At 36.1% G+C, this 10783-nt stretch overlaps 1 protein-coding gene across 1 annotated transcript; it reads right to left on the bottom strand.

Annotated features, from left to right (window-relative positions):
* Positions 1-4603: 4603 nt before the first annotated feature.
* On the bottom strand, positions 4604-5954 carry LOC119540810 (heparan sulfate 2-O-sulfotransferase 1-like). Its single transcript, XM_037844741.1, has 2 exons — positions 5917-5954; positions 4604-5229 (listed from the first exon to the last, which is right to left on the bottom strand). Exons 1-2 carry the CDS (start codon positions 5952-5954, stop codon positions 4608-4610), a joined length of 660 nt encoding a protein of 219 aa, XP_037700669.1. The 3' UTR covers positions 4604-4607.
* Between the last annotated feature and the right edge of the window lie 4829 nt (positions 5955-10783).

Here is a 10783-nt window from a genome sequence, read left to right as displayed (position 1 = left end):
AAGCTGGCAGAATGTTAAGGAAAAGAAGTGATTATCTCTCCAACAGATGTGACAAAATGGTTTCAAGTTGGAACAGTATTGCATAAATGAATCAACTGGGGGGAGGGAGGGGAGAAAGTAGAGAGAGAAACCAGAGACAGAGAAATGAGTGAGCATCTTCCAACGTAGACTGTGAAGACAAAAGGCACTATTTAGCTGTGTATTTATAAAATAAAAGTCAAAATACACAATTCACGTTTCTCAAAATTACATTTGACACTACTTTTAACATGTTCACATACCTGACTCTCAACAGAGAAGCCATGAAAGCTGCCTAAAAATCACATAGACATCACCAGTGTGTCTAAATCATAGGCTTGCCATTAATGTGTTTTAAAGGCATCTATACATTTTATAAATAGTACTACAAAGGTCACAAAGCTGTATGAATTTAAATTATAGAATAAAATCAGACTAACTGATCACCCATTTCAATCTCTAAAATTCCCACCCCAGGAAATCAGAAAGTGAGCTCCACTTTGGAGCTCAATTGGCAGTGCATCTGAAACACAGTTGCTTTTTCCCTCTGAAGGCTGGCTGAGCAGTGGTTTCGTTGGCATCATCTATCAATTTTGCGTAGAGCAAACAGATGTGAAAATTTAACAGCAATAGCCCTGCTTCCTCTCAAAGTAAATAGCACTAATTTATGAAGAGGCAAACTTTCAAATCATAAAGAAGCACCTGGGCCTCTTAAAGATGAACTTCATAAAAGGTCACACTGGGTGCTTCTCATAATAAAGGATTCTAGGACCATCTAAGTGTGTTTGAGAATGACCATGGGAAAACCCAGTTAAATGATTTACACAGATGTTCTCTTTGTAGAATTTGAATATAAATCAAAATACCAGCTATGCATTTGGGAACAAGTCTTTAGTAAAATTCTCTAGTGCTTTTAGAATTTTTATTTCATTTTATTAAAAAAAGAGAGAGCCTCATTTACAAACTATTTTCTTTCTTACTATACAATGAGCAAATCATCTGCAATATCAAAATACTGTTTGTAAATCACTGATGGCACTAACAATTTTGAGACTTTCCAGTAGGACATATGTTGAGAAAGATAACAGATTACAAATCATAGGCATTAACTGAATTTTCAGAATAGAAAATTCAAGTTTTATAATGTCAGTAAGTTTAAGTTTTCTGTTTTTTCAAGTTTAAATCCAATCACCAGGAATTCAGGAGCACCCAATATGATCAAAGTTGCACAAATGTTTATGGAAGATAGAAAGTAATCCCCGTGCAATATTTTAGGTGTTGCTATCAGATATATTTAAATGATATTTTACAGATTAAAGCTGGGTAAAATCAAAATATATCCTCCCCATTACATTTTAAAACAGTCACAATAATTTATCAACAGTTGCCATTTCATAGCAATTAGAAAACAGGAGATGATACAAGTTGAACGAAAAGGTACTTTTTCCTCTTTTAGGAAATAAATATATAGATAGATATAGTTATATGCACACATACACACATAACATTATCTTTTAAAATTCAAGGTGGTTAATTTACCTTTGTATTATAAAAAAAAAATCTCCCTATGATCAAAATACTGAAAAAAGCACAAGGCTGAAAAAAGAAAACCACATTTGCCACTTTAAAAAAATACATTATTGTCTTAGTGGTTCTATCTATTTAATTGATTATAAAGTTAGGCATTATAAGGACTCTGCACTTGACTCCCAGAACTGTATTAGACCAGATGGAATTAAATCCACCCCTTCCTCAGCCTCTAGGGACATTTCTAACCTACCCTAAAAGATGACAGAATAAATGCCCCTATTCTGAACTGGTAAACTGAGAAAGAAAACATGTCCAGCTGGAAGCAATCTAAGTCATAAAAGTTTATGAATTTTTGGAAGAGACTGCATGAATCAGAGGGCTATTCTTTGGATGTAAGTTAGGAGCTTCTAGAAGTGCATAAACTCTTTCAGGCCACAGAAGTAAGATCAAAAATGATTTCTCCACAAATAATGATTTCTCTAGTGCAGATGTTGGTAAACTACAGCCCATAGGCAAGAGCTGATATGTCACCTGTTTCTATAGATAAAGTTTTACTGGAACTCAGTCACATACAAACTGTTTATGGCTGCCTTTGCACTATAATGGCAGAGGTGAGTAGTTGTGACACAGACCATGTAAACCGCAAAGCCTAAGATATTTACTCTTTGGCTCTTGACACAAAAAGTTTACTGACCTCTATCTAGTGTGCTAAATGCTACCCTAGTTACTGAAAAGAGTTAACGCACCTCTAGAAGATTTTAGCTTGTATTCCAACAATAACCTGAACACTGGAAGTCATTAGCAGATAAATGTCACAAACCCCCAACTTGGTGTTTTCTCCTTTTGGGCAAGGAAATAATTTGTATATATGTTCAACAAATACCTGTAAAAGTTAACTAATATATTTAAAAAGAAGAAAAAAAAAAAAAAAAGAAAGAAAGAAGAAATCTAAGTAAGAAAAGTATTCCTGGATGTGTTCTCTTAATATTTTCATATTACTGGGAAGAAAGGGTGCTAAAATGATTCTTTTTATCATCTTCCTTTAATTTTTCTTCAAATCTGTTCGTTAAAGTTTTCTGATAAGTAGTGCTCCCCACCCAAACACCTCTCCAGTTAATAACCTTTAAAGATACCTGTCTAAAATGTATACATAGTTTGGTGAACCCCTGTTCTGGAATACTTATTTAAACTAAACATATTAAAAGCTATTCTTTTAGAAAATCTGTTTCTAAAATTCTTTACCTCTGTCACTCCGAGAAGGGGAAAAAGAATGCATAGGGAAATTAAACTCCACAAAATATACCTTAGAAACCATAAGTATAAAACAGTTACCATTTCTGACTGGTAATGTAAAATAAAAACAGAAAAATCTTTCAAATTTGGAGACAAAAGTTTCTCCTGCCCTTAGTCAGCTAAGGAAGTCTATTTCAAACAGGGAACCTTCTGAACTCAAACAGCAGCTCATGAATTTTAAGAGTTCACAGGTGTTTCATATTTCAAAAGCTGTTGAAACACAGAAGATAAAACGCTAAGATATTTATCAAATATGAATTGACTTTTTTTCAACCAGCTTGTAAGTGGATTTTACCTTTCTTGTGTTAAAAAATGAATGGTATGAAACTATGTTAAGGATGTTTCTACAATAATACCTTACATTTATATAGCGCTTTACTGTTTTCAAAGTGCTTTCACAGGCCATCTCATTTAATCCCCACAACATCCCTGTGAGGTAGGTACAGCAGGTATTATTATCCTCATTTGAAGATGAGGAAATGGAGGCAAGGAGAGGTTAAATGACTTGCCCAAGGTCACAAAGCTGATAAGTGGAAGAGCCAGGACCAGAAATCAAGTATTCTGACTCTGTCCATACTCTTTTCACCATAAATACTGCTCCAATTTTGAATAATGTACTGTGTATCAAAATTGAAAGATTACTGAAATTCATTTCAGTGACGTCTTGACAGTAAGGTTAAATGAAAAATACAAGAATAGTAGGTCTGATGGTTTTACTTGACATAATAAAATTGGTGCAAAACCATTTTTGTTTAATTACTTATAACGTTTTGGTCCAAATACATAAAATATGCAATATTTACAGCATTTTCCTTTTTTGTAAATGCAATGCTTTAAAACACATTATAAAGCACCTTAGTAAAAATAGTCTACAGGTAAAAGTACAGAAGAAGTAGGAAAACCCTACCCATACCACAGCTCACTAATGGAGTCAAATAGAGTCACCGATATTTCAGTTTACAGCTATTACAAATAATCCACAGAGAAACAAATCTAAACTTACTTTTTTTTTATATCAGTGTATGGAAGTCTTAAGTAAAATTTCAGATAATGTCAACATTCTTTGAAGTGTCTTCCCAATCTTGACACTGGGGAGGCAGGAATGAGAAATACTGCTCTGACTCTATTTTTTTTTCACAGTATTAGTAATGGTTAAAATTTTTTTTTAACACTAATCAGCATTTTAAAAGAATTAAAACAACCTACATAATATGGGCAAATTCAGCTACAGCAGAAACATTTCTTAGCAAACATGATAAACATTCCAACAAATTTCATTGGACCTGATTCACAGAAACAAGCACACACTGTCGACCAGCTATTAACACTATTCAGTAGAGGCGTGTAACCCAAACCTCCAGGTGAAGGTGGAAATAGCAAATGGATTCATCTTCATTCATGTTTAGTTGGAAAAAAGCTTTGTCAAAAACAGGGTATCAGAACCTTTTCTGAAATTGTATTTAGCCTTTTGATTAGACCTGCTATGTGTGTATTTTAGGTGAAGTGTAGGTTTTTTTCAGGCAGGAAGTTGTAACTCCCACCAAAATCTAACCAGAAAAATGAAAAACAAAACCCCGACTTAAACTTCTTAGAACACTGACATACCAGCCAGTAACTACTTCCTTGATGTTATTTTCCTGTTTTCTAAATCAGTATAATACAAATTGTCTTATACACCTATCAGCAATCCAACTTGTGGAGTTGAGAACTAAGGTGAAGAGAGGGTCAAAACATTAGTTCAAGAATCTAACAGCTACATCTTGTACTTAGTTTGATTTAGGGTAAATCTTTTCGTAGAAAAAGTTTTGTGCTAGGATGTAGAGGTCTCCATCTTTTTCTCGAACAGCATGGGCTCTGATGAATTGGAACTGCTCTAGTGCAAATTCATAGAACTCATTCTCCATTTTCCAAATGTCAGACTGCTGCAGTTTTGCAATGGTCTGTTTAGTGGGGAGTTTCTTCTCTGTGGTTTTCCTAAGATGAGATTTCTTTCCTGTACGATAGAGTTCGGTAGCACCCCTGAAGAACCGGGGCAAAGCTGCCTCCAATAACATGATAAAATCTTCCAGCTCTTCAGTAACTCCCACCAGAAAGTATTCATTAATGAGGTTATACTTGGCTTGATCCATAGCCCACCTGCTTCCCACATTCCAGCATTCCGAGCTGTGGCCACAGAAGAACGGGATTTGAAGCCAGAGCTTCTCTGGAGCACAGTCCGAGCCGCCCTCAGCTACACATTCATCAAATGTCTTTTTATCTCCTTGTTTTCGCCTCCTCAACCCTGGTCTATAATCATCTCCAAATCTCAGAAAGTAATAGTAAGAAACTAGCCTCTCAATAGGATCCCTGATGACATTAATGTAAATTGGCTTCTTCTTCACACCAAATCTTCACTGGAGGATGGCAAATGGTGTCCGGAAAACCTCTGTTAGCTGGGAAGGCACGTGGCTGGAGTCTGCTCCAAAGTTCTGGTTTCAAAATGGCTTTCTCCCAGGACATTCCTCTCTAGCAAGCTTGCTCTTCTTCAAAACGTCACTCACAGCTGCACTGCCTTAATTGGTTTTTCTAGGTGGCGAATTACCTCTTACACTTCATTCAGAAATTGTTCCCCACCACCTTAGTTCTAAGAGGGAGATATTCTCCTTTCCTCCCAAATCACTACTTCAGGGTATAGCTATAGTAAGTTTCAGTCTACCTAGATAAACACAAAGAACAAATACAAATGATTTTAAGAACATAGTAAGTATTGTACACATACAAAACAGTCAGTAAATACTATTATTTATTTTATCTTTAAAAGTGGTTAGTTGTAAATTATATCACTGTGCCTTAAGAATCTGGGAGCAAGTTATGGAGATGAGGAAAACCCCTAAAGGAGGCACTTCATGAATTAGTGGGAATGGATCTCTCGTTCTTGGGGAAAAAAACAAGAACTTATCAATCAAGTCTTGGCTGTTTTGGATCAACTATTTCAGGGATTGTAGTTTGACTTCCTGGGATGTTTTCTTTAGATAATGGCCAGCTTGTTGGACTGATGATTGCTGGTGGTGGGCTAGACTTTGCTGGTCTGGTTACTGCTGATAGTACGTAAGAATTTCCTGATCATCGTCCATTTGTATATTCAGCCCCTCACAACACCATTTTATCATTTGATGTGCATTATGAGTTTGATAGAATTTTCAGCTAGGTATATTAATTAAAATGAGTTGGTATTCTTTAACTGCTACTTAGTTATCTTTCATCCATTATATGATGTGGCAACCCATGGCCGGAGCAAAACAGTCCTGCAGATCTTTGATGCACAGCAGTCTGTGTGACCTAGGCAGCTGAATGTTTAACCTATTGTCTTTCTAAGCCAGTAAAGAGAAAAAGGGTAAATTGACCTTAAAATGTAACTTTATGCAAGCAGGCAGGAAGTGAGAGACTCTTAGTCTTACAAAAAGAGCAAAATGTAATTGTTTAAGTGCTATTCTAGTCCTTCCTGCACCACTCCCCAGGTCAAAGTAACCTGTTCCTGCATCTATGCTCCCCCCACTCATAGGAGGGCCTTTGTTTTAAACCTTTATAAAAGGCTTTCTGCTGCTTTTGCATTGTTGGTCGGCTTTCTTGTGAGTGTGATTCTTACCTGGCCTGAGAGAGCTGTCATAATCTCTCCAGGACTTTTCACCCTGTAAGTAAGCCCTGAATAAAAGTTTATGTATCAGAAAATGCTTGTTGTCTTCTTTGTCCTCTGGACTGGCATGGGCCTCTTAGGCTGAGACATGTGAATAAAACTAATATTTTGTGGATTTATTTCCCTGCTGATGAACATTTAGTTGTATATTTTTTGCTCTTGCAAACAATGCTGCAGGGAAAGTTCTAGTAAATATCTCTGTGCAAATGTACAAGAGTTTTTCTGGGGGTGTACACCTAGAAGGGGTACACACTGCCAGTTGGAATCCAGACTTCTAAATTGCTGTCCAGAGTGCCTTTCCAGCTCATTAGTGTGGACAAGTCCTATACTAATTAGTATAGGCAAGTTCTCTTTTTCCACGTTACTGCCAGTTTGAAGGGTGTGAATTGGTATCTTTCTGTTGCTTTAATTTGTGTTTCCTTGATCTTTTGCAAGTTATTGGCCATTTGTAATTTCCTCTACTGTCAATTGCCTGTTGGTGTATCATTTACCTAATATTCTCAAGGGTTGTTTTTCTTTTACTGATTAGTTTATGAGGACTTTATATATTTCAGATTCTAATTCTCAGTCAGTGATCTGTGAACAAATAGTTTCTATAAGTGTATTGAATAGTCTCTCAACTGTGATTAGAATAATTTTTGTTAAACAAGAAATTTTAATTTTGGTGTGTTTAAATTCAACCATACATTACTTAATGTTTTTTGTTTTGGTATCTTATTTAAGAAATTCTGCTCTTTCCTGAAATCATAAATACTTTTTTTTTTCTAAAATTTATTAATTTTTTCTTTTTTCATCTGTCTTTATTAAACTTGGAATTTATTTTCTGTGTCTCATGTGGGGTAGAGCTATAATTTTCTTTTTATTCCATATAAAACCCAGATTCTCAGCATCAGTTATTGAAGAGCCCATCCTTTCTCTGTCAATATTTAATGCTATTTCTATTCTGTTGTATAGTACTGTTTCTGGGCTTTCTCTTTTATTGGACTGATTTTCTCATCTATTTTTAAATCAAGGCTATCTCTGCAGAGGGCATAAAACAATCCTGCCAATCAAAGCCTGTCCTTACCAAAATAGAAGAGAACATAATTTATGACTTAATAAGCATTAACAGATTTACATGTGTGTAAGATAGCATGAAAGTGACTACAAAGTCTGCAACAGAATTTACACAAATTTATTCATTAAAGTAGAAGAAAGAACAATTAAAACTTTTTTCTCCTTGAGAGAGAAATATGTGTACCTTATAAGTGTCTCGTATATACTTCCTGATAGAGTTAATTTCAGAGATATATGTATACAGTTCTAAGGGTCAGCATGCTTGTGACCTTGCATTGTGAAGTCAAAAGATAAGGACTCTTAATGGGCCTTTTATGTTTTCAAGAAGGTACCCTAAGAAGCAAAGGGTGGGGAGGCAGCTGCCTCTTGCCTCAAAGAAAATGTTATCGCTTTATTCTTCAACTTCTGATTACTCTTGCTTAGTAATATGTCTTGAAATCTGGTAGAGAACATATCCTCCTTTTTCATGCCACCTCCCAGATATTGGAATCCTCCTCCCCTCTCCTCATGTCTGTTTTGCTACCATGTCAGCCATTACCCTCACCAAAGAACCTTTTCGTGGAGAAAGTCCAGGCCATTGGTAGAAATTCCACAAGCCTGGAATCAGATTCATTTATTGTTAGGCTCTGCTGAAATACAGGAGACAAGGCAACTTAACAACTGGGAGGGTTTTGTTTGTTTTAATAACCAGAAGACAGAGGAAGACAGAGAAACGTAAAAAGTAAGCTTACTGCTTTTCAACTGATAATGAATCAGAGCTGTCAGTATTTCAGATTAGTCATTGTATTGTGACTTATGTGATAACCCAAACACTGTTTCACAAATCTGAAAATCAGTTTAAGTCTAAGGGATCATTAATGTGTTGTAGTTGGTAATGAGAGCAAAAAAAAAAAAAAAAAAAATACATTATAGCGTAACATATGAAGGGTACTTATTTTCTTTGAATGTCAGGAATTTAGAGAACATTCAATAAAGTATAATAGAGAAATGCATTTGCGTGCTTTTAAATATTTAACCTAACAAATCTAGCCAATGCAGAAATCTGATTAAGTGCTAGTTCTACTAAAATATAAACTTGCATTTCTGGGGGGAAAAAAAAGGGAGGTTGTCTCAGATGTTTTGTTTTTACACTTGCTTACAATCAGTAAAAATTTAAACAAGCTCGAGAGTAGTATTTTATTTCTACTCAGTTAGCCTTTAAAGTTATAAAGTGATGGTAAGTGTATTAATCTTCTAAATCAAATAGAGTTTATTGCTTTATAAATTAAGAAATTCTGATAAAATCAGTACAATAACATGATGAAAACATCATAAATGCCTATTACCTTGGAACACATTTTAAGGAATCAATTCTAAAGCCGCAAATACCTGCTTTCAAAAATATATTTTATCTCATGGAGTAATATTTGGGCAAGGAATTATCTTTTTCTTCACTTATCTTCCTATTGTTTGATTTGTTTACAAGAAACATGTATTGCTTTTGTTAAAGATATCTAATAAATAAAAATATAAAATATTAGTTGTAACATTAATTATAGCTGTCAAAGTAATCTGCAGTTCTTTCTAACAAAACAGATGAGTGGCTTTGTAAATTTAATCATGCCAACGAGTTTGAATAATTATTTAGTATTTAAATGATTGTTATGAATATACAGAAACCTGTGAAATGTTTAGTTAAGTAAAAAAAGCAAAATATGATACTGGTTACATACTATGACAAAGTATGAAAAGTAAATAATCATTTTGTTCTTAATAATTTAAGAAATATTTTGGAAGGATAACCTTTTCCCTGAACACGTAGGAAGAGCAGACATGATGATATTTAAAGGCCACCAACTTGAGCCTTTCCTGAATCTGTGCTCAGCCTGTTATCAACCAGAGGCCTCCCTCTGCTGGGCAGATCTGGGAACACACTGAAAAATCCCCACTCCAGGTGAACACTTTCCCTCTTGGAAGATACGCACCCTGATTTTGCCTATCAAAAAATCGCCTGTAATCTAGAAGTACTACTTATGGTTTCTAGAAAGACTCCTTTTAGCTGAAAATCTCATCCTGAATATTAGCTTTTAGAAGTGTCTGCATCAAAAGGTCCTACTTAAGGTCCATTCCCAAAGGAATGGGTTAAGAACATGTTTTTCTGTGGTACATACAGCTCCAAACCACCACACTGAGACAGTCAGCAGATTGTCACAGACTAATGGCCAGGAAGTGCCGAGCAGATACTGGAACCTAGATCTTTCTACCCTCAAGGCCTGGACAATTTCTGTCCCCCTGCAGCCTTTCAGCTGGCCAGTGGAATATACTTCAGGCCTCTGAAACCCTATTATCAGTAGCTGACCTCTGGGGGTTTGATTTCCTAAGTTGGCCTCCCACCTGGAGGATACCCAGACCAGCCAGGGTGAAGAGCAGTGTGAAGCCAGTTATTTTTCCAGGGCCCAAAACTAAATAGACTTTCTAGGTCAAATCCCTTTGGGGGAAGATGAAACATTGTTTCTTTAACCATGAATAAGCAGAATAATGATGTGTAAGGCAGAGGATCAAATCTAGGAGTGTAGAGGTTTGGGTCTGTTTGAACATCAGTGGGTTGCCACCAGCCACCCCACCCCCCCTTATGTAGCCCTTCTTCAGACTCATCTTCAACTCCTGAGCTACTTCACTCGGCTCCTACTTGGGCCCTTCATCCCTAGGTGTCTCTGTGATATTTACTAAAGAGCCTTGGCATTGCCTTACTATGCAGAAATGTAGAGGAGAGCCTCGGAGCTCTAAAATTTTGGACTTCCTTGTGATGTTGAATGTTTGAATTCTGGTCAGTGTGTCTGTAGCTGTGCAATGTAAAGGCGGTGACATTTCACTTTACTCTCACTTAAGGAACTCTTCAGGTCCCATCTCTGCCCTTAAGAGTGTCCTCTTCTCACAGTGCACTGACACCACCTTCTCTCCTTGAGAGGAATATAGAGGGACCTTGGGTGAGGCAACAACAAGGACACAAGAAAAAGTAATTAATTCATTATTTGACTTATCGTTATTGAGCACCTACTATAGGTACTGTGCTAGGTGCCGGGGGTACAGAAATCAACCAGACAAGACACAAATCCCTGCCCGCATATAGTAAACGTTCTAGTGGAGGCTGAGAGATTCTTAAGTAAATACACATACTTATATCGTATGTCAGATGGTTATAAGTGCTAGAGAGAAAAATTGAGCAGGGGAAAG

Source organism: Choloepus didactylus, chromosome 7, assembly GCF_015220235.1.
Source record: "Choloepus didactylus isolate mChoDid1 chromosome 7, mChoDid1.pri, whole genome shotgun sequence".
NCBI classification, from domain to species: domain Eukaryota; kingdom Metazoa; phylum Chordata; class Mammalia; order Pilosa; family Megalonychidae; genus Choloepus; species Choloepus didactylus.
Note: the sequence above shows the minus strand (reverse complement) of the source record. Positions and strands in the feature narration are given on the sequence as shown.

What these genes read in the sequence shown, in the direction of transcription:
- LOC119540810 (XM_037844741.1), bottom strand. Translation starts at nt 5,954, where the DNA reads ATGGACGATGATCAGGAAATTCTTACGTACTATCAGCA. An exon ending in ATTCTTACGTACTATCAGCA is followed by an intron (nt 5,230 to 5,916) that starts GTAACCAGACCA and finishes CCTCCAGTGAAG; the next exon opens with ATTTGGTGTGAAGAAGAAGC.